Raw genomic sequence first — 25,240 nt, forward strand, 5'->3', positions numbered from 1 at the left:
GTATGACCTGTGACATGAAACTTCTTCAACAACCTCACCTTAGTAGCAGAGTCTAGCTGTTCCTCATCCAGTTTTAAGCCTCCTACACAGCTGTGTCTTTTTCAGGTAATGAGTGTTAAACAGTGTATAACCCTTCATATGGAATTGATGATCATTAGCACCTGCTTGGTATAATTGGCTATTCATACACCTGACTCTAATCCTACAAAATCCCTGACTTTGTCAAAGTAAACAAAGTGTGCAAGTATAAAAATTGATGCTGGCTTGAAGCCAAAGGGTATTCACATCAAATATTGATTTGATTTTGATTTTTATTCTCTTTGCTCACTGCATTTTCTCATTGCAAAAGTGCATCCGCTCACTGCAAAATTGCATTTTGTGGATTGATAAAAAATAAACAGGTAAAATATATGTTTTTGAAAGCATACTTTAATTTTTTTTGTCTCACCTGCCCTCCAGTGAAGCAAAACGCAGATCGGGTTCCATTTGTTTCTTCCCCATTGTACATTTCGATTCCAGGTAAGTAACAGGAAAGAGAGATCAACGAATGGACGTTCACTGATCTCTCCCCTCTACCAAGTGTCACCTTCCATGCTTGTCTCAGGTCCATCAATGGTAGTCCAGGAAACCATGCAGGAGTGCGCACGGGGTTGGGTACTGGTTAACAGGGGTGTCAGGAAGCATTTAAGAGGCTGCACAGCCACCAGATCACTTGCATCTGAAAGCTGGCAGTCTCAGATTTACACAAAACTCCCCAAAGTCACTGACATACAGTAGTTTCTACGTTGTTGGCAGTAAAAGGGTTAATACTTTCTAAGTCACTGTCCCAGGACAAGCTTACAACAGATTAGTATTAGTATTAGATCGCCATTAGGGTTGCCACCTCATCCCTCTAAAACAGAACACATATTAATTACACAGGTTCTGTGGCTGACTAAGGGCTCTTTCACACGGGCGGTCCGATCAGATCCGCCTGTCAGTTTTTTAGGCGGATCTGATCGGATCCTCCATGCAGCTCTATGGGGCAGCGGGTGTCAGCGGAGGTCACCTCCGCTGACACCCGCTGCCATCCGCATCCGATCCTGTGCTGAAATCTGGACGGATGGAAACCCTATTTTTCCATCCGTTCAGTAATCGGAGCGGAGCGGATCTGATGAGAGCGGACAAGCGGTCCGCTCTCCTCCGATCCCCCATAGAGGGCAGCGGGTGCTGAGACACCTCCCTCTCCGCTCTGCAAGCGGAGACGGAGCTGTCATCCGCCCGGCTCAGCGGGGATCGCGGATCGATCCCCGCTGAGCAACACGGATCCGCCTGCGGAGGCGGACCGTGTGAAAGAAGCCTAAGGTGGTAATTAAAACTCACTTGGAGCCTTCTCTGCATTAAATTAGCCTCAGAACCTGTGTAATTAATTTGTGTTCTGTTTTAAAGGGATGAGGTGGCAACTCTAATCGCCATGCACTTTGCATTTTTAGGAAAGAGAGGTCAGCAGCAGCCTGTGCATTTTTTTTTTTAGAACAGGTTTACATCATAAAAATAGGGTTTGCAGTTGAGTCATTGGTGTCTTTATCCAGGTGCAACCTCCCTCCGCCCATCTAATACACTTGTTCATCTATTTCTTATAGCCAGTGCACATTACCTACACACATCCTCAGGAGCATACACTGGAGGTAAGACTTTACTTTTCACCAGTTTCATTTTTTGGTTTTAAAACTCCCACTTTGAGCATGGACATATATTTGTATTGCATTCCAAAAACAAAAAAAAAACAGCAACCTAGTATCAGTAATTTTAGGATAGGTTCAAGCCAGGAATCTGCAATGCGTTTGTAGGTGCATTTTTTTTTTTAAGGGAGTAAAGTACACTATTAATTTGAAAAAAAAAAATTCCACTGATCATGTTCATGTCTGGATCCATTTTATAGGTAAAAATTCCTTGTGAGCATAAGGATTAAAAAACAAATGATCAAACACTAATCACCCAAACCTCTGCTAACTTGATTTGGTTTTTTAGTAATTTTTTTTTAAAAGAGAGTATAAAGATAAAACACAGTGCAAAGTGTCTTTATATAAAGAATTCATACAATCTGCGGTGCTCATAAGGGAATGTAATATAAAGAATTAGCAATTGCATTTGCAAACATAATCCCAATTCATGTCATTGCAACCTAAAATGAATTTAGTTTGCTAATTACAGCCAAGTGTTTGCTAGTAATAATTTACTAGAAAAGGTCAATTTATAAACCAGCAAATTATATCAATCAATAAGAAAACATGCAATGCAATGTGAATATAAATGTTAGTTACAACATACATTGTATCCAGCTAGAGAACCCTATTTGAAAAATAGCAGGGGTTCTAGCTTACCCCTCACTTCTGTCTTAAACCATTGACAGTAGGGGAAATATTTCTAAGGGAGCCCAAGAACAACATTCAACAGGGGATCTAAAATCCTAAAAAAAGAGTGCTGGACATACATACATTTTAACCAGTTCAGCTCCCACACCTGTAAAAACCCCCAACAGATCAGAGTGATTTTCATTTCTACTATAGGTCTGTTTATTTGGAAACCGTTTTGTCATTTCTTAACAAAACAAAATAATGCATATATTGTTTTGTAAGACAAGAAAGCTTTTTTTCATAATATATCTAGTTTGTGCTTTTGGTGATGGCAAAAAAAAAAAAAAAAATCTAACAAAGCAGAGAAAAAAAAAAAAAGTTTAAAAAAAGTATTGGTTACAAAATTAGAGATTTAAAAAAAAAAAAAAAGAAAATAATTATCAGAAAAATGATAGTTAAGAGGAGAAGGGGGGGGGGGAGGAGATAAAATTCAGGCTGCTTGGATAAACTGCGGGTTAATTATTTCTATTCAACTAGAATATGCATATATTAGAACTTGCCAAACAATTACAGACAAAATAAATGTTTTCCTGTCTTAGATTCCTGAATTGTGTTTTTCTGCATAAATCTTGCAGATTCACATGGAAATATTTAGGTTTGCGAGATTGTTAATTGCATTACAAGAGGTGTCATGTATTTTTTTCTCAGTGTAAAGAAAGGTGCCCTTGACGTTTAGGATGCCGTATTCTTACATAAATGTACTAGAGTACACAGAACAGATCCTAGAAAACTTGGATCATTTACAAAACAACCTAAGCTGTACAACTGGTTAAAGCTGTAATCCTGCCTGTCTCTACACAACTGACGATGTACAATTAACCACTTTAATACAGGGCACTTCCCTCCCTTCCTGCCCAGGCCAATTTTCCCCTTTTAGCGCTGTTGCATTTTGAATGACAATTGCGCGGTCATGCAACACTGTACCTACACCAAATTTATGTAATTTTCCCCCCACAAATAGAGCTTTCTTTTGGTGGTATTTGATCACCTGTGGGTTTTTTCCTTTTTGCTAAACAAATAAAAAAAACACTGAAAAGTTTGAAAAAAAAAAAAGTTTTTTTGTTTATGTTATACAATTTTGTAAATAAATACGTTTTTTCCTGCACTGATGAGCACTGATGAGACGGCACTGATGGGGTGGCACTGATGGGGTGGCACTGATGGGGTGGCACTAATGGGGTGGCACTGATAGGCGACACTGATAGGCGGCACTGATGGGTAGCACAGATTTGCAGCATTGGTGGGCACTGATAGGCGGCACTGCTGGGCACTGATAGGCGGCATTGATGGACACTGATAGGTGGCACTGACAGGCACTGATAGGTGGCACTGATAGGCGGAACTGGTGGGCACTGATGGGCGGCACTGATCGGCACTGACGGACGGCACTGATGGGCACTAATGGGCACTGATAGGCGGCACTGGTGGGCAATAATGGGCACTGGTGGGCGACACTAAAGGATGGCAATGATGGGCACTTGTGGGCAGCACTGATAGGGGGACACTGGCGGGCAGCACTGATGGGGAGGGCAATGGGGGGCATCCCTGGGGTCATAGTGGGCATCCCTGGTGGATCTAGTGGCATCCCCCCCCAGAGGGTCTGCACTGGTAATCAATGATCTGATTACCAGTGCCGACCCCCCCCCCCTGTAAGGGGAGCCGCCGATCGGCGCTCCTTTACTCGTGCCTGTCAGCCGATCAACGGCTGTTCCTGTTTACGATGTGACCAGCCGTGATTGGAAACGGCTGATCACATGGTAAAGAGCTACGTCAGTAGTCTCTTTACCGAGATCGGAGATGCAGGGTGTCAGACTGATACCTCGCATCACCGATCGCCGCTCTGCGCGCCCCCGGGGGGCGCCCAGAGCTGTGTTATCCTGCCGCCGTCATATGACGTCCGGTCAGGATAACACAACCACATTCCCGCCGTCATTCTGTTATAGGGCGGGCGGGAAGTGGTTAAGCAATTGGTGTCTAATGGAGCCATGCTAGAAAAAACAACGCCACCAACACAATCCACACCCAACCAGGTCCTTATATTACAGAGTTGGTGGTAAAAAGAGACCATAAAATCTAATTTTACTGTGGTTGGGTAGTTTTACTTAAACTTCAATTTTGTACCCAGTACTCAAACATGAGCTGCAATTTCAAAAAAAGAAAAATTTGCACCAATGTTTTAAGCTCCTTTGTCACCAGACAAAAGGGGGAAAAAAAAGAAGTTTACACCATTTATCATAGTTGTCTGAACCTATTGCATTCGGGTGTGCACTCCAAAACCAAGGTGAATTGTGGGTGTGGCCAAATTGTGTTTACAGTGGGAGGAGCTTAAAAGGGTTTGGTTAAATTAAAAAAAAGCCTTCCTGTACTCATAAAATATGTTTTTGGTCTTCCCTCCCCCTAGTAGGTTGAACTCCTACTGATCCCATATGGTTTACATGGTTGCAGTGCAGTGCACCTTCAGTTTTCGTGTGGGTTAGTTGCACTTTGCCATTGACTTCTAATAAATCCTGTGGTTTTGGTGTACTTTCTGAAAACAAAAACTAAAAGGGTGGTTTTGGTGCACTTTCAGAAACTGCATGTAAACCATGGGACATTATAGAAGTCTATGGTAATGTGCCGCGAACCCACACAAAAACACTGGGTACACTGCGCTGCACCCATGGTGTGCAAAAACTGCACTGCATTAGTCTGAAAGCCAAGCTGATCATTTATTATGAATGACCTCTGAACTATGGTTTACTTACTACTGACCCCTGCACTCTACCTCACTTACCACTGACCTCTGAACTCTACCTCACTTACCACTGACCTCTGACCTCTACCTCACTTACTACTGACCTCTGAACTCTACCTCACTTACTACTGACCTCTGAACTCTACCTCACTTACTACTGACCTCTGAACTCTACCTCACTTACTACTGACCTCTGACCTCTACCTCACTTACTACTGACCTCTGACCTCTACCTCGCTTACTACTGACCTCTGACCTCTACCTCACTTACTACTGACCTCTGACCTCTACCTCACTTACTACTGACCCCTGCATTCTACCTCACTTACTGCTGACCTTTGAACTCTGCCACACTACTTACCTCTGAACTCTGGCTCACTTACTACTGACCCCCGAACTCTGGCTCACTTATTACTGACCCCTGAACTCTGGCTCACTTACTACTGACCCCTGAACTCTGCTTCTCTGAGTCACTTCTGAGCTCTGCATCACTTACTACAAAGTACAGAGGTCAATAGTAACACAGAGAGCAGTAGTAAGCAACCATCTTTCTCACCTCTGCACTGCTTACCTGTCTTCTTCATCCCCCTGGACATTTCACAGTACTCAGGATATTGCATCTCTGGCTGTTCTCCCCTTTCTCCTATTTGCTGGTCCTGTAGGTGGAGCTAAATTACAGCTACTCATCACGACCTGGGAATAGGAGAAGGGGGGAGGCAGTGGCGGTTCTACAATAAATTGCTCCCCGGGCGAGACTCCCCCCCCCCCCCCCCCCCAAAAAGTAAACCTGACCTGACTTGAAAGGTTTCCAAGACCGAATGCATACTCACGTGCAAGAAAATTTTAGATTGTGCTCAAGTGCCTATGTTAACAACATTCAAACTGATCCCTGTGTCCTGTAGACAACCTAGGCACAGCCTTCAAACTGATCCCTGTGTCCTGTAGATACCCTAGGCACAGCCTTCAAACTGATCCCTGTGTCCTGTAGACACCCTAGGCCCAGCCTTAAAACTGATCCCTGTGTCCTGTAGACACCCTAGGCCCAGCCTTAAAACTGATCCCTGTGTCCTGTAGACACCCTAGGCCCAGCCTTAAAACTGATCCCTGTGTCCTGTAGACACCCTAGGCCCAGCCTTAAAACTGATGTGCCTGTGCCCTGAAGACATCCTAGGCCCAACCTTAATGCTGATCCCGGTGCCCTGTACACATCCTAGGCCAAGCATCTAAACTGATTCCTGTGCCCTGTAGATATCCTAGACCAAGCCTTCAAGCTGATCCCTGTGCCCTGTACACATCCTAGTCCCACTCCCAGCCTTTAAATTGATCCCTGTTTTCCAGTAGAAATTCTAGGCCCAGAATGTACATAGCATTTATTTCCAGATCAAGTTCAAGTCCCTTTCCCTCCTGATGTTTTACCACCATTTTTCATTCACATGTCAAATGGCAAATATTTTACTGTCCACATCATTTCTGGCATTTGCAGCAAAGTGACAAGATTTAATCTTGAGTTCAGCAGCAGTTAAGGCTCTGTGTACAATCCCTGTCTGGAATGTAAGGCAGGTAGTTTCAGCCCTTTTTGTTACCTTAGAAATTTTTTAGCTGGGTTAGGTGCCCTTTACTTTAACGGTTACACTTACAGTAAAGCCTCACTTACAAAAACATAAATAAGGATATAAAGCAATTTGCTTTAATATTTTATGGTAACAAGAAGAATATATACTTTTCATGATAGATAAAGACTTCTGAAAGGGGTTCTGTTCTCAGTCAGTTTCTAGCAGCATGACAAATGATTCCGAGTCCGACCTACCCTGCTGCTGTGCTGTGCAGCCTGCACAGTGCAAGTGCGAACATAGAGGAGAGAGCGAGACACGAGAGCAACTTACCTGCAAGTATGTAGTGACTACAGACAGTACAGTGTACACAGTGTACAGTACACTACCCTCCTCGGCTCCTCCTCCTCGCCTTCCGCGCCGCCGCCGCTGCTGTGTGTGTAGTGTGTAGTACTAGTAGTACACACATGTACAGTACTCCTTGGCTCCTCCTCCTCGCCTTCCCCCCGCTAGTTCTGAGCACGCCACTGCCGCTGCGTCACTGTGTGTGTAGTGTACACTCTCCTCGGCTCCAGGCTCCTCCTCGCCTCCCCCCCCCGCTAGTTCTGAGCGCGGCTGCATTATGCACAATCCCCGCTCCAGGCAAACTCCAGCCGCCAGCTCCTTCAGCAGCAGGGGCGCCCCGGCCACCCGCAGCAAAGATGATTTTATTTTTCTCCCCCACCACCAGGTTCGTGCCACTGCCGAGTGCCGCCCCCCCACGTGATGCCGCCCCGGGCGGCTGCCCTGTTCGCCCGTGCCCAAAACCGCCACTGGGGGGAGGGGAGAGCTGAAGTTGCAGTATTCTGAGTAATGTGAAAGGTCCAGGGGGAAGAACAGAAGTTATTGCTCTTTCTGTGTCTCCCCTACAGCTGCATTTCTTACAAGGGAGCTATCGGGAAACACTGATTGTTTATGTCGGGGGAGGGGGTGGGTACTAAGGGACAGCACAGACAGTGGAGGGCAGGGCTATAGTTGACTGGGATTGGCTTATAGACTTGCCCCCACTGCCACGCCGCTTTAACACCCACCCTCTTCCTGGTATAGAGTTGATCACAATCAATCATAGCCCCGCCTCCCTACTCCCTGTGCTGTCCTTTGGTACCCGCCCTCACTCCAACATATATAAGCAAACAGCGTTTCCTCTGTAGCTGGTTATGGGAAGCACAGCTGCTGGGGAGACACAGATCAGTGTTTCTCTGGAACCAAGTGGCCAATCAGTTGGGAGACATGCGTACGGGTTGATTACGGTGTGTCCAGGCACAGCTGCCACACCCCCTGCACATACCTATGGCATATATAGGTTTTAAGCTGAAGCTTAATCTACTTTTTGACTTCCCTGCTTCCTCCCTCCCCTCCTCAAAATGCTAACTATTTTAAAATAAAACCATTCTGTTTTCATCATTTATCTTTCTGTAGATTTAGGGATTTCCTCACTGAGTCTTTTTGCATCTCTATGCAACACAGGCAGATCATGGCTGCCTGCAAGGGCTGGTAGGGTGCTGTCATAAGCGTGCACGCAGGGTGTGCCAGTTGTCTGGGCACACCCTGTGTGGCACAGATTGCCCTGTTTAGACCCCTGATTTTTTTTACCAAAGCACCCTAAGGGGGCTCCTACAAAAGTTGTAAAAAAATAACAATAAAAATGAAAACTACTGACACCATCCACTGCCCTACTGACACTGTCTATTGCTCTGCTGACACCGTCAGTAAATATACACATGTACGCACAAGCAAATATGTTTGAGCTTGGGGGTGCACACCCTAATGCAACCTGTCTGTGAAACTGAAAAAAGAGAGAAGAAGTGATTGGCGCTGCCTGGTGAGGTATTGGGAATGTAATTTATGGTTCCTGGCCTCCTGAATTAAGTTATATAAAACTATATATACTGTGATTTAAGGTATATAAAACAATAAATTGGTAAAACTAGGTCAATCTATGTGTAAAATCAATAGTGTCCCATATGTTAATCAAAACATCAAAAAATCTTAAAACATATAAAAACCAGCGTATATATACAATGCGTACAATCGGTGGGTATAAAGTGCAACAAGAAAAGTGCAATAGTGAATATCAGGAGTGCAATGATGAAATAATAAAAAATTTGTTAAAATATCCAATCATAAATAGGTAACCATATCATCACAATCGATAAATATCACCATAAAAAATAAATAAATAAATAAAATAAATATAAGTGCAATTAGAGTGCATATATATATATATATATATATAGCTGCCAAAAAAATATATATATACACGTGCAAAGGTGTAAAAAAGTGAAAATGATCAAATTGATCTTCCTGCTATACAGCTGTGCAAAAGAAACGGCAGTACAAAAATAGTGGTGTCCTTATAAATTATGAAGCAAATAAATCAAAACACAAGTGCAATCCCAGTGATTCTGGCAGATCCAAAGAAGTCCTAGATGGTATAGTCCATATATAGTGATTATGGTGCTCTATTTTCTATGCCCCGAGTGTGGTGAATGGGCAGAAGGAAGAAGTGTTCCCCTGAGCCTGGGGTCCTGCGCTTACCAGATTCCCTTACCCCTACAGGGGTAAACAGCGGGTCGATAATAAGGGATCGCTCCCATACACTGGCAATCAGGATGTTCCAAGGTCTCGGTCTCTCTCCTTACATAGTATTCAGGTGTCAGCTCAGTAGGTGTAATGAATTCCAATTCAGTACCAGGGTATGTAGAAGAAAAGGGAAGGAGCCTCCGATAGTGTAATATCATTTAAAAACACTTTATTAATAAAAGAAGGACATGTACTCACATAAAAGTGTAACCTATCGTATGCCCGTCTGGCATAGGAACCGCAACCTCCTCACTTGCGGTGCACGCTAGGGGATGGCGTGCGCATCAACCGCCGGATGTGCGTTCCAGGCCTCGGGTTCGGAAAAACGGAAATGACGTGGTCACGCTCTCTACCGGTTTCGTCTCACTGACGTCATCTGGAGAACAGATGACGTCAGTGAGACGAAACCGGTAGAGAGCGTGACCACGTCATTTCCGTTTTTCCGAACCCGAGGCCTGGAACGCACATCCGGCGGTTGATGCGCACGCCATCCCCTAGCGTGCACCGCAAGTGAGGAGGTTGCGGTTCCTATGCCAGACGGGCATACGATAGGTTACACTTTTATGTGAGTACATGTCCTTCTTTTATTAATAAAGTGTTTTTAAACGATATTACACTATCGGAGGCTCCTTCCCTTTTCTTCTACATACCCTGGTACTGAATTGGAATTCATTACACCTACTGAGCTGACACCTGAATACTATGTAAGGAGAGAGACCGAGACCTTGGAACATCCTGATTGCCAGTGTATGGGAGCGATCCCTTATTATCGACCCGCTGTTTACCCCTGTAGGGGTAAGGGAATCTGGTAAGCGCAGGACCCCAGGCTCAGGGGAACACTTCTTCCTTCTGCCCATTCACCACACTCGGGGCATAGAAAATAGAGCACCATAATCACTATATATGGACTATACCATCTAGGACTTCTTTGGATCTGCCAGAATCACTGGGATTGCACTTGTGTTTTGATTTATTTGCTTCATAATTTATAAGGACACCACTATTTTTGTACTGCCGTTTCTTTTGCACAGCTGTATAGCAGGAAGATCAATTTGATCATTTTCACTTTTTTACACCTTTGCACGTGTATATATATATTTTTTTGGCAGCTATATATATATATATATATATATATATGCACTCTAATTGCACTTATATTTATTTTATTTATTTATTATTTATTTATTTATTTTTTATGGTGATATTTATCGATTGTGATGATATGGTTACCTATTTATGATTGGATATTTTAACTAATTTTTTATTATTTCATCATTGCACTCCTGATATTCACTATTGCACTTTTCTTGTTGCACTTTATACCCACCGATTGTACGCATTGTATATATACGCTGGTTTTTATATGTTTTAAGATTTTTTGATGTTTTGATTAACATATGGGACACTATTGATTTTACACATAGATTGACCTAGTTTTACCAATTTATTGTTTTATATACCTTAAATCACAGTATATATAGTTTTATATAACTTAATTCAGGAGGCCAGGAACCATAAATTACATTCCCAATAACTCACCAGGCAGCGCCAATCACTTCTTCTCTCTTTTTTCATATTTAAATGCCCCTCTTTTAGGGTGGCATTTTTTGAAGTGGGCAGCAGCCAGGTTTGGTATCATAATAATTTTTTCCATATATACCCCCCTATCCTAAGCGCGGAACCACATAAATCCTGTCTGTGAAACTGGCTTACATCACCAGCACTGTCCATGTGTGCTGAGATGACCATTTCCTGCACATGCGCAGGAGTGATGCCATCCTGTGTCATCTAGTGAAGAAGGGCGAAGGCCATCACCCAGAAGATGCCAGCAAGGTACAGGGACTGTTAATAATTTCACTTTAAGAGGGAGAAACAAGGTAGGATTTATTTTGAAAAAATGGGACAACTGGAACAGCCAGAACACTCTGGAAGAATGCCAACTTTAGAACAGTAGCCCAGTCTCGCAGATGCAACACAACAGCAGCTCTTGCTGGGGCTCTCAGCTCAGTAGCATGTGGTCCAGTACCTCTCCCAGCAGCTTTCACTCACCACCTGGCGCCCAACAGTCCCCTACTATTTACTATTTCTCCAAACCACCCCCTGGGTTCATACACCCACTCTCCTTGCAGATCCTGGCTGAACTGTCCCCCCCCCCCATATGGGTTGTGGGCAGGGGGTTTGAACTGTCAGTGTGGCAGCCAATAGGAAGTCTTTTTGGTCCTGGCAGTACTCCCTTCCCTGTTGCTAGGGTCGGGTTCAACAGTGGCCAATCAGATTCCTAGGATGTACTAGGTCATGTATAGTCAGTTGCAGCAGAGGAGAGAGGAAAAAACACAGGCTGTGAAGCAGAGGTGGAGTGTGGTGCTGGGCAGCTTAAAGGAACCTCCAGCAATTTGCAGCACACACATTTTGGGGGTCTGATCAGATGGCCCCCAATTTTGAACCCTCTCAATTATGTCCTGAATCTTGAAGTCCACAAGTATTTAAATATGGAAGACCCAATTTTCCACAAGTTACTTGCAGCAGGGCACACATTGTCCTTGGCATTGCTGAGGACAATACTATCCTTAAGCCCCCGTTCACACCGGTTCAGCACGATTTCAAAGCCGCACATCGGTGCGATTTGCACTGCCCATTTCATTGCAGCTTTCAACTTCATTTACCAGAAGTCTATGCAAGTTACAATGAAATTGGTAAAATGTAGTGCCAGGACAATGAACGGTCCCATTGCCGGCAATTGGGGGGCGACTTGTCATGTAATTTGGAACAGTCAAATCACATGACAAGTTGCATCAGTGGGAACGGGGCCTAAAGGATATGTTCACCATAAGAATATGTTTCATATTGCACCCATATTTAGAGTATAACATGTTTCAGCTGGTGCCCCGCTCATTCCCCAATCCCCTTCCCCTGTGACAGTATGTAAGGGTTCTTCTCCCTGCACCCACTGTCACATTTTAAAAACAGCATGGCTGTGCGGGGCTTCACTCACACAGCCATGTCATTTATTCACAGGGATTTGTGAACGAGAAAACAACAAGTCTTGTCTGCCACTGTGGCAGACGGGCTTGTAGTTCTCAATGGACTGTGCTGATAAGTGCCCATTCACTTTTCCTCCAGGTTTGCAACTGAAAGTCTGTATATTGGTACGATCACAGAGCTTTTTTTTTTTTTTTTCGAATCTGCGTTTTAAGTTTGAAAGTTTCCTCCAGCTGCCTGTGTGTGCGGCACTAAAATCACTGGTGTTGTACAGAGCGGGAATGCGCACATGGAGGGAACTCCCACAGGACTCCAAAGGTCCCAGCAGGGAAACACATAGAATGGGGAGCTTGTCGGCATGGCTGGGGAAAAACTTCAAAAGTAAATGCAGAGGAGGTATTTTTATAGTGTAGCACCCTCTAGTGTGCTACTAGTGTGAGAGTAGGCAAACTATATCCTGACTCATATTTAAGCCTGTGAGTCTGTAGTTGGGTCAGGGTTATTAGAGCAGCATGACTCATACAGCTTTCTGGTGCCTCCCCCTGGTCTGAGAATGTTCTGGAAGCTGAAGGGTGGAGGCTAGGAGGGGCTGTTCTGCATATTTAGCGGTCCCTAGCCAGTCTCCAGGAAGTGGGCATGGCAGGGGAATAAGTGACCCCTAAATCATGCTGACAGGGAAGTTGGGTGGAAGATGGAGATGGAGTGCTGAGGGAGGCTGTCAGTGGCCTTCGAGGGGGGGGGGCCTCTACCTCTACCAGGGTTCAGGTGGCTGGCCTGGAAGGATCCTACCACAGAAGAAGTTGGAGGAGGCTTTCCTGAGAGGATCCAGGAACAAGGAGGACAGTGTAAGACATACTACAGCACGGTGCAGGGACACACAAGAGGGGGACTGCCACAGGTCTCACTGAAAGTTAGTGTGTGCTTAAATCTTCCATACCTTGCCTCTGGGAGATCTCTAGAGAGTCAGTTTGGGAGACTGGTGAAGAGAAGCAGCCAGGTGGGTTAGCGGAAGAGCAGCCAGGTGGGCTAGCATTTTCTGCAAGTGGTAGAGCTAAGCTCAGTATCTACAAGGGAGTAGGTACTACTCCAGGATGCAGTTCACACCACATTGTGCTACTTTCTAAATGGGACTATGAGTTCCTAGCCTGTAATGGGCTGTTGCTGAACTAACGGAGACTGTTAGATACCACAGAAGAAGAAACTGGAGTTGTACAAAGAGAGCTGTAAATAGGGAGGAAGTTGTCCCTGGTTTTGTTACTGACAAGTTTGGCATCCCATAATCCCCCTGCCTATCCAAGTCATCCAAGTTATTGTTCCCTAATAAAACATAAAACCAAAGCTCAACGACTCTTCACTGACTCTGGATGTAAGCTGAAAATGTTATGCGCAGCAGTGGGGAACCCGGTCACCTGCAAACCCTACTGGGGTAGTACTACAATATAAATTAATAGTAAGTACATTTAGGTTTTATTATCGGATTTATGGAAATAAATAGGCTTTATTGTCACTTTTACAATCTTATCCCACCACATACACCTCCTAGGGATTAGGAGGGGTGAAATACCTCAATTTCCTCCCTTTTCTTAACCACCAGCACCTCAACCCTTCTCTTCCTCCTGGGATTCCTTCTCTGACCCACAGGTCAGGGCAGTAGACAAAGGATTAGGACTGAAACAACTAATCAACATAATTGATTATAAAAATAGTTGTCAACTATTTTCAAAATCGATCAGTTGGTCAGCCGATTAGTTGGCCAGCATACAGAATGCATTATTTGTTTACATATCAGAAAATACAGTGCAGCACACATACATCTCAGTACACCATCCATATTATAGCACTACTCCCAAGGGAGCTGCTGAGTGTGGGTCCCCCCGGGTTACCGCTAACAGTAGTACCTTTTAAGCATGTTTCCCAAGTGTGAATACCTCAGACAAGAACCAGTCCAGTTTCTTTGGGGTTTTTAGGTTTATTTGAGAACTTGGATAGGAGAAGGGATGAGTGGGATGTTCCCAACAACTGAACTATGCACTAATAGTCAGGGACTCTACAAAAATGCTGCTTGATAATGGTTAACGCTTACTGACGCTGATTAGCACTGTCTGACGCTGGTCACGGCTAGGCCACTTACTACGACTTCACCTCTGACTGTGGAAAAGTCCTTTGAGCCCCCTGAGGTACTCCTTCCTAGGGTAGCTGACTTGTAGTGAAATCTGTATTGCTGAAAACTTCAGGGCCCTTCCTGGCGCCCCCTTTTTTCCCCAAACTTCAGGGCTTAAGTACTTGGCACCCCCTTTAATGTACTCTCCTGGTTAGCTGGCTCCTGGATCCCCCTTGACCTCTCTGGAGTGGTCACCTTTCCTAGGCAGACCCCTGGGCAGATCTTAAATACTCACGACACTGTTTTTCCAGAAGATCTCTGCCCAGCAGCTCCACTCGGTCCGCACACTCTGGATCCTCTGCAGCCCAGCTCAACCTCTGGCCCCTAGGCCGACTGCTCAGACCACCTTCACACTTCAGCAGGAAGAGAGACATCCGTCACCTTCTCCTGGGACTGATGCTCCCACCAAAAGACCACTCTGTCACATGCTCCCTACAGATTTACTTCCAATCCCAGGTTGTCTAGAAAACTGAAACTGAAAATAGTTGACGCTCACAAAGCTGGAGAAGGCTATAAGAAGATAGCAAAGTGTTTTCAGATGTCAATATCCTCTGTTCAGAATGTAATTAAGAAATGGCAGTCATCAGGAACAGTGGAAGTTAAAGCAAGATCTGGAAGACCAAGAAAAATATAATCAGACAGAACAGCTCGCAGGATTGTGAGAAAAACAATTCAAAACCCACGTTTGACTGCACGATCCGTCCAGAAAGATCTGGCAGACACTAGAGTTGTGGTACACTATTCCACTATAAAGAGATACTTGTACAAATATGGTCTTCATGGAAGAGTCATCAGAAGAAAATCTCTTCTACATCCTCACCACAAAAATCAGCGAACTTTGCAAATGAACATATAGACAAGCCTGATGCATTTTGGAAACCAGTTCTGTGGACCGATGAGGTTAAAATTGAACTTTTTGACCGGAATGAGCAAAGGTACGTTTGGAGAAGAAGGGGCACAGAATTTAATGAAAAGAACCTCTGTCCAACTGTTAAGCATGGGGGTGGATCGATCATGCTTTGGGGTTGTATTGCAGCCAGTGGCACAGGGAACATCTCACGAGTAGAAGGAAAAATGGATTCAATAAAATTTCAGCAAATTTTGGATGGTAACTTGATGCCATCTGTGGAAAAAGCTGAAGTTAAAGAGAGGATGGCTTCTACAAATGGATAATGATCCTAAACACACCTCGAAATCCATGGGGGATTACATCAAGAGGCATAAACTGAAGGTTTTGCCTTGGCCTTCACAATCTCCTGACCTCAACATAATTGAAAATCTATGGATAGACCTTAAAAGAGCAGTGCGTGACAAACAGCCCAGAAATCTCAAAGAGCTGGAAGACTTTTGTAAGGAAGAATGGGCAAAGATATCTCAAGCAAGTATTGAAAGACTCTTGGCTGGCTACAAAAAGTGTTTACAAGCTGTGATAATTGCCAAAGGGGGCAGTACAAGATATTAACTCTGCAGGGTGCCCAAACTTTTGCAGATGCCATTTTTTTGTTTTCTCTTATTTTGAAAGTGTAAATGATGGAGATAAATCAAACTTTTGTTGACCTATTATTAGAATGTCTAATCTGTAATTTGATGCTTTTTGGAGATTTTTCCATCTTTCCTTGGCTTCTTTATGCACATTAATACAAATTTTTACCTGGGGTGCCCAAACTTTCGATCCCCACTGTTCTTCTTCTTCTTCTTCTTTTTCTTCTTTTTCTTCTTTTTCTTCTTTTTCTTCTTTTTCTTCTTTTTTTTCTTTTTTTTCTTTTTTTTCTTTTTTTTTCTTCTTTTTTTTCCATCAATTTTTCCAGTAAGGCTTTATATTCGTTCAGAGGATTATGGTTCAGTGGAGTGTAGGCATTTCTATCTGAGAGTTGTCTCATCATTTTCCTCTTTATAATACTCGACACTCATCACTACTAGACCACCGCCCTTATCTTCTGGGCATATTACGAGCTGTTTATTTTTTCTCTAAGCTTGCTATCCCATTTCAAATTCATTGAGGATCCCGAATCTGCCTTACTTTTAAATTCTCGAGATCAGCAACCACCAAATTCTTGAAAACCTCAACAAACGTATTGTCTTTATTAAGCGGATTAAAAACTGATCTGTTCTTCAGATTAGAATGCTGGCCTCTCTCCACAACAGGGGGTCTATTGTCGGGTTTTACCAAAAAAAAATTTTTCTGAATAAGGGACAGCATGAATTTCTGTATATTCACATATCAAGAACCTTAATAAATGTGATACATAAGTGCAAATTTAAGCCTTATAATCCGTATGTCTGTATGCAATCTCCACCTCTACTGTGGAAATCAGTGCCCAATCAGCAATGACGTAACGCATATAGGGGGCTGAGCCTATCCTGCCGGATGCTGCATCCTCTCAGCTGTGTGGAGCTGTTATCATCATATATGCACTTTTCAAGTGTTTGTGAGTATCTTATTTTAATAAACTCCCTATTGATTCACCCATACCGAGAGCATTAGATCTGCTTTGCTTTTTCCCTCCTATACCTGTCATCTGCTTCTGATGAGAGTGGAACTTATTTTGGGAATCTCTATGTGTGTCCTATTGAAGATCCTCTACACCACAGGTGTCAAACACAAGGCCCGCGGGCCAAATGCGGCCCTCCAGGCTATTTCATGTGGCCCTCGCTCCTCTCCTGCAGCTGTGGCACCCCCCCTAGTCTCTGCCCCCACCTTGTCTCAGTAGTTGGCAGCAGAGAGGACAGAACTCCTTTGCCAGGTCCTGACCACCTCTGTGCAGCTGCAGAAAGGCTCTTCTTTGCCCAACCCCCCTTCTCCATCTGCAGCAGAGAGAAGGGCAGATTTCCTCCTACAGATCCTGCCTCTGTGCAGCCGCAACACCACCTTGTCTCTGCCTCCGCTGGTCTCAACATTCAGCAGACTCTGGAAGCTGACTTCAGCCCTCCTCTGGTCCTCCTCCCAGACCCTGCACCTACTTCTTTCCAGATCTACCTGCATCCTCTTCCTGGCAGTAGCACAAGGTAAGGGGTGCATTGTGATGAAAGGAAGGGTGGGTGACTCTTGGCTTATGATGGTGGGGGGCTCTTGAAATCTCATGTAAGGGGAGTGGGTGCTCTTGACATCTATACGTACAGATACAACCGGCCCTTTGAGGGCAACCATAATGCTGTTGCGGCCCGCAATGAAATTGAGTTTTGACACTCCTGCTTTACACTATCCTGTGGCCCCATTGGGGTAAAGCTGTATCTGACCTGGGTTGATTCTTGGGTCCGTGTGTAAGGTGAGAGACTTTGATTTCTGGTGGTGGTGAAGTGGAGCACATCGCGGATTGCTTTTGTGGTGATCACAGAAGATTGTTTTCTTTGAGTCACTGTTATTAAGATATCACTATGTGGACACTGGAAGCACCTGTATACATAATTTTTTTGGGACACTAAAACACTTGTGTATATATTATTTATCTTTAATTCTATGTTATATATACTTTTTCTGACGCAGCACTGTATATGGTTTTAGTTTTGTTTGTGGAGTGAATAACACTGTTTTGTGTTAGCAGCCGGACACTGTAAAATTTTGTTGCACTGCAATTTATTTTATTGCACGATTGTATTTATATTTATCACTTTTGCGCTGATAGTTTTACACTGTTAAAAACTCAGGAGTTATCCCACAAACCTGGAAAGGGGGAAAAGGGAAAGAACGAATGTAAAAATAAGTTATGGTGAAAAAATATAGCTATACATTACTCTGCTGTACAAATATACAAACCATTTTAGGTGGATGAGATGATGCATACCCCCACAAAACAAACTCGCTTGGTGGGGATTCCCAAACAAACACAATTTACATTCCCTAGCTAACTGTCTCTAAGATGAGCCCACCTGAGGAGAAATGGAAGGAAAAGTTAGTCCTCTGTATACATTTCAGAAAATACAAGACTGACTGTCTAGACAGTTGAGTGAAAAGACCCTGCTACTCAGGGCGACCTTTTCACTCCCTTCCCTGACTACCTCTGCTGACCAGTGTCTTGACTCGCCGGGTCCACTCCTGGCAGGTAGGAAGTCGGTACCCTAACACTGGCTAGCTATGCAGAGTCCTTTCTTTGAAGTAGATACAGCACCTCCAGGCTGTCTCTGAGTACTCCTTGTAGGATAATTCTCCTGCGCTCTAGTGCAATAATGGGAAGGAAGAGGTGAGTTTCCAACAAATATGAATGGGTAGGACTGAAGGTCTTGCTGCCACCTCAGGACCAAGGGTATCCGATCCAAACTGAAGAAAAAGATAACAAAAAGAGGGGCGCACCGACCTAGTGCATTACCACTAAAAACATTTATTAAAATGGTAAAAAGCATAAAATATACTCACAAACAATGTGTAATAATACACACATATCAACAATTCAATGTATAAATAAAGATGTCTCCAAGGAGGCCAGGCACTGCATGGTGCTGGATGGCGTGCGGTAGAAGTGCACGGAGATGCGTAGATTAGGCTTTCTGTCGCGTTTCGAGGGCGAACCCCCTGCCTCAGAGTCAAGAAATGCAGCATTTCTAGGCTCTGAGGAAGGGGGTTCGCCCTCGAAATGTGTCAGCCAGCCTAACCTACAGCAGCTCCATGTGGTTCTGCCGCACGCCATCCAGCACCACGCAGTGCCTGGCCTCCTTGGAGACATCTTTATTTATACATTGAATTGTTGATATGTGTGTATTATCACACATTGTTTGTGAGTATATTTTATGCTTTTTACCATTTTAATAAATGTTTTTAGTGGTAATGCACTAGGTCGGTGCGCCCCTCTTTTTGTTATCTTTTTCTACTCCTTGTAGGAAGCAGGGCAAGCCACTGGAGCCTGTGTGGCCTGCAATCCTGCTGAGTCAGGGAAGTAACAACAGGGGTCCTTCAGGGCACCCTCCACCAAAGTTCTGGATACACACTTGAATCTGTAGCAATCTGTGTCTTCTTCTCACTTAAACTGTGGAAAGCCTCCCACACAGTATTTGTAATCCGCATAGATCCTGGCCCCGTGGCCCAAGGCATCTGGCATAGCAAACATTTCCTCATGACCCTGGCCCGATGGCCCAAGGGGTCTGTAATTGAACTTGAACATTCTTTTCAACAAAACTTGTAAATTCAGCATTACATTTTCCTTAACAGTTCCTTGGTCAGTTGTGATGGCCAGCCCGCCATGAATGCACAGTTTGAAATTTTGAAAAGAGCAGTCTTCCTTTAAATGCAATAGTCAGGATGGGGAACCCGGACATAGGCTCCTTGCTCATCCTTTACTCTGATGGACCAGGCCTGACCTGATCCATCTGGGCGGCGGACTTCCACCCTGTCAATGTAAATAGAACGCCCAAAGTTCCATTGAGCCTTTTACAGCATTGAATCTTTCATTAAGCTTTGCTTCTGGAGAATCCCTATAGGGCTTGGGAATGAACAGGAAGTCCCATATGACCTCATCCCACCAGAAATCTCTGTATTTCTCAATAAGCAACATCACTTCTCTTGGAGCATAGGGGTAATCGTACCCATATTCTAGTGCCACCTTTCTCTGTATCCACCTTTGCATACGGGATAGCTGGGAAAGAGTCGTCCTGTTGCCTCTCCCAGGTGAAGAAAATGGGGTGATCGCTCGCTGAATCATGTTCTAATATGCAGCATTTTGGTCTCTAGCTCTAGCAATATTTCCCGGAGGGGTTCGATCTGGAATCTTTTCAACATAGGTGTCACAGAATCCCAATTTTTGAGCTAAGTCCCCTCTCTCCATAGCTTATTTGGCCTCCTTGTCAATAGTTACTGCAACTTCGGGACCTGGGGAGCTGCTCCCAGCTTCTGACCCCCAGTCCCACTTGTCTAATCAGCCGACCCCCAATCATCAATCCCCTCTTCTATAGAACCATATTTGTACTGGAAGGATGGAGATCCTACAGGCACAAGTCCTGCTTCTTCCTCACCACTAGTACTGGTGGGTGAGGCTGAAACAACTGCAGATTTTGCAGGCAGATGAATAGCAATGGGAGTAGATTCTGCCACTACTGTTGAGGTAGATGCATTTTCCGGCCATCCTCCGGCCGCTTGTGCTGGCATGCATCCACTCCCTAGGGAGTTCTGCAACCGAGTCTCCCTCAAAAGCCCTGAAGGCCCACTGGCTGCTGGCATGGCCTCCAGTTGCATCATCAAACACAACATGCCCCTTCCGCCTCCTCGGAGGAACTTGGATTCTGTCCCGGTCACCTCCTGAGTGAGGCCTGAATCCCAAGTGACATACAACTTCTTGGGCCGGCCCTCGCTCCTCTCTGCCGGGAGCAGCAGATAGCCACACTGCCCACACTGGACCCACACCTGCACTTTCAACGTAACAGCAGCACATTGAGGACATACCGCTCCTAGGTACTCCCGGTCACCTCCCGTGCACAGCGCGAGCCCGCCCTTTCAGGCACCATCTGGATGCCTGTGTCCCATACTAGGGATGGATTGGGCTGGTGGATCTGCTCCGGTGTCTGCCTAGCAGAGTCTTCGCAGATAGCGGCAGCAACAGCAGTCACACTCTTTTGCTCTCCCATAAACGCCATGTTTCTCTCTCCTACACGTGTCTCCCTCACAGCCACACCCGAAGGAGGGGGTATTAATAGGACTCCCTTGGTCACTCCTGAATGGCTGAAAGTTCCTGCTGTCTCCACCCTTTTCACCATGTTGGTCGATGAATCCTCCTGCTAGGCAGGTCTGCATGAAGCGCGCTTTCCCGCACGGTACAGTAACTCTTCCCCTGCCATGCTCTCTCACTCTAGCCCACAGGGAAGTAGTCGCTAAGCCATCTTCTCTATCCCCACCAGGATCTCTTCCTGTTAAGCAGTTGCACCACTTATACACCTTTACTCCTCTTCCCTCTGCTCTCCAATATCTGACAGCAGAGTACATATCATAATAAATGTGGAAGGTTACCATCATTTTGCAGACTTTACTTGGACACTTGCGTTGCCATGGGAAACCTTCCATTAAGACTTCTATCTTCATCCCACTCTCCCTGCCTCCCACAGATCCGGCCTAACACTTGGCTTGATACTTGAACAACAGTTCTGGGCACGAAAATGGACTTTCCCAACTTTTTCTTTTTCCGTTGCCAGGGGCAACCGGCCCAGTAATCAATGGCAAAATCCCGGATGAGCCCCCAAATGTAGCAGGATTTTCAGGCATTGGGCCTGATGAGGGTCTGCCATTGTTAACGGAAACTCCAGCAGCCCTTTTAAACTGAATACCCAAGTGTGAGATTGGAGTCAAAGACCAGTCTGGCATCTTTAGTTTATTTGATATTGGGGATGGGAGAAGGGAATGAGTGGGATACTCCTCTGGCTCAACTAGGTACAAATGGGACACTTTGAAGAATCCCGCTGGTCCTCCGCACTGGATCCTTTCTGCAGCTCAGCTCAGCCTTCTGTCCCCTCTCACTAGGCAAGCCACCTGGGACACCCGATTCCTCTGACAGGAGGAGAGACAGCCAAACTCTCCCTCCTGGGACTCTGCTTCCCGCCAAAGACGCTGCATCATGTGCTGAATCCTCCTCAAACTTATACCCACTCCCATAATGCTGTGCGGCAGAATCTGCCTTTCTGGGGTAGATGCAGGCTTGAGTGTGCCATTTGGCTGGGTTTCCTCCACTGTCCAATGAGAACCCTCTCATGGAGCACAGTGGGGAGACTCCCCAGTCTCAACAGCCACACCTGGGAGACATGACAGCCCAGTGGAAAATCATGGCCCTGCTGTTAGGCCGCCAAGGCCCACTATGCTTTACCTAGTACCTACCTTGTAGGGTGCTACATTTAAAAACGATTAAAAAAATTATTACGTTGATACATGCAGTACCTGGGCCCCCATACCCTTTTGATGGGCAATAACTTGCATATAAGCCTTCACTTGTTCCGTTGTTTGCGTCCCATAGAGTTTGTGGCTGAGCCAAACTTTTCCCCTGTTCGGGATTCTGGTGCAAACCAAACAGGGGGCTGTTTCGGCCCATCTCTTGTTCAGCAGCAGTCAGATATAGAAATACTAAGGTATTATGGAGCAAGAAAGGGGTACATAAAAAGCAACTTAAGGTCAGCATTCTGGGATACTAACAGTTTTTGGGCTCTGCATCTGACATTGATGGCTGCTGCTTACAGATGGAAGTGGCAGCAGATGTGATAGACTTCTTGTGGCAAAGTGTCAACAGAGAGAAATGACTTCTTTTCTGGGTTTAGGTTGAAGAAAGGGTTAACAGTTAGTTATAGCTGTTCTGTGGGTCAGAGACCCTCTCACCCAATCCCTCTGCGGCAGTCCTCATGCAGAAGCAAGCAGTCTGTATGTTGGGGGGACCCCTAATGAGGCGAAGGTGACTTAACAGTGAATCTGGTTGGTGCTTGTCCACACTCCCAATTAGCTCTGGCATGGCCCTGTCTAATGCAATTCAGCCTGGCTAGGTTCAGCACAGCACAGCTCACACACTCCTTCCTGGTTGGCGTGTTTCTTCACCAACTGCCCTGCTCCTTCTCATGCTTTCACTTATACAGTATATCGTCCCCCCCGAGTGATTATGGGCCTTGTAGTTGCGGCCCCCAGATCAGCTGTAGGTTGGATCCTCCTAGAATACTACATGTCCCAGGCTGGCAATTGTATTCAGATTACAGTTAGGCAATACCTAGTTGGCATTGCCATCTTGTGGACACCTAAAGTTCTGCAACTCAGTAACAATGCCCAATGTTACACTTACAAAAACTGTATACAGTGAGATAGTATAATGTCTTATACTGAAGTAGGTTTGGGGTTTTTTAAGAACAGTCAGGAAAATGGTTTCCTGTTTGAATTCAGCTTCACAAAGTCAATTGCTTTAAACTTTTGCACCATAAACTTTACACAACATCAACATAAATTGAGCAGCTTGTACCATTAAACTGTAGGGAACCAGCATAATGATTCTTCCTAGCTTTACTGAGTTTTTGATTTGTAAAATATCAAAAGCTTTACTTTTGTTTATGTAATGCCCAAACCAACCCAAAAAGTTTCAGATAGGCATTGGTAGGTTACCTCACCCACCAACTCTTGGAATCTCTCATGGAAAGTTTTCCCTAAAATTGTCTGGTCCTGCCCTTCCCACAACAACCCAACCAATGTGTGGCTCTCTATTATGTCTGGATTACTCAGTTATTTGTTTATTCTTCATTACAGAAAATCTATTGGTGGGAGATCAGCATTATCTTATGGCTTTTGGAATGGCAACTGCATCTGAGCATATCTAGGAAAACTGGTGGGATTATAAAGTCAGTGAAGTTGCAGAATGCAAATCACATTTTTAGCTAACAATAAAAACATAATCTGAAATATCAGTTTTAGTCGAAACTTGGCTATAATCAAACTTTTTTTCCTTTTTGAATATGTTTGGTGCTCAGATTTGTTTATATTGAACATTGTCTTTGCTCAATTTTTTTTTCAGGTATGAAATGAAGCCAGCACAACAGTCATCATTGCGTTACCATTATTTTACTTTATTTCTCATCCAAACTTTAGTTGCCTTTATATTATTCAGTTATAATCACTACAGTAATAATCCTCACATCAGAAATGAGTTTTCCATCATGCCCAATTGCACAGATTCTGCAGCTCCATCCAAGTCTGGATTGAATTTTACAATCTTGTTATGGACATGGCCTTTTGGTTACCAGTTCCCTTTAAAAGAATGTCCAAAACCCTTTGGTACGAAGTGCCTGCTTACAGCCAACCGTAGCTTTTATAACACGGCAAATGCAGTTGTTTTTCATCACAGGGATGTATGCGGATCCAGAAAGCAGATGCCACAGATGCCAAGGCCTGATGGACAATATTGGGTGTGGTTTACTTTGGAATCTCCAAGTCACAATCCAAACCTAAACTTCATGGACAAACTCATCAACCTCACTATGACCTACCGCAGTGACTCTGATATCTTTACTCCTTATGGATGGTTAGAGCGAAATGAAGCTGCTGATAACTATACAATCCCAGAAAAGTCTCATCTGGTGTCTTGGATTGTCAGTAACTGGAATCCTAATTCCAGACGAGTCAGGTTTTATAACGACTTGAAGAAATATATACCAATAGATGTTTATGGTCGACAACATCTCTCTGTAGCCAGGGAAGATACCCTTTCGGTTATCTCTAAATATAAATTCTACTTATCCTTTGAGAACTCCATACACAAAGACTATATAACAGAAAAGCTCTGGCGTAATGCTTTTTTGTCGGGATGTGTCCCCGTGGTTCTTGGCCCACCCCGAGAAAACTATGAGAGATTTGTTCCATCTGATTCCTTCATTCATGTGGACGACTTCCCCAGCGCAAAAGAGCTGGCTTCCTATCTCCTTGAAGTGGACAAAAATGATCAGAAATACCAGGCATACTTCAAATGGAGATTAAAATTGAAGCCGATGGCAGATGTTTCTTGGATTGTACATTACTGCAAAGCATGTGTAGAACTGCAAACTGCCCCTTCGTATAGAACCATATCAAGTCTTACCAAATGGTTCACATGACAAATGGAACGGAAGATATCATCTCCTGGAAAAAAAAATATTCTTGACTAAAAATCTGGACCACATATGAACTCCAATAAATTTATTAAGAAAACCTATAAAGTATAAAACCAAAAAGAACAGTAGTTTATATCCACAAGACACAAATCATCTTCTAGCTGATGTAACTATATTTACCCCTTTGTGACCAAGGGTCACTGAAGCTAAAGCCCCGTACACACGTACCGATTGTCGGCCGTAAATATGCGGCCGACGACCGATCGGCCGATTGTAG

General features: G+C 44.5%; 1 protein-coding gene across 1 annotated transcript; it reads left to right on the top strand.

Annotated features, from left to right (window-relative positions):
• Nucleotides 1-1,561: 1,561 nt before the first annotated feature.
• On the top strand, nucleotides 1,562-24,966 carry LOC309565740 (4-galactosyl-N-acetylglucosaminide 3-alpha-L-fucosyltransferase FUT6-like; the record flags this gene model as incomplete). The annotated part of the gene is made up of 2 exons (XM_082270720.1): nucleotides 1,562-1,667; nucleotides 23,892-24,966. The coding sequence occupies exon 2, from the start codon at nucleotides 23,899-23,901 to the stop codon at nucleotides 24,964-24,966; it is 1,068 nt and encodes a 355-aa protein (XP_082126846.1). The 5' UTR covers nucleotides 1,562-1,667; nucleotides 23,892-23,898.
• Between the last annotated feature and the right edge of the window lie 274 nt (nucleotides 24,967-25,240).

This window comes from Pelophylax lessonae, assembly GCF_965119305.1.
Source record: "Pelophylax lessonae genome assembly, chromosome: 10".
Taxonomy (NCBI): domain Eukaryota; kingdom Metazoa; phylum Chordata; class Amphibia; order Anura; family Ranidae; genus Pelophylax; species Pelophylax lessonae.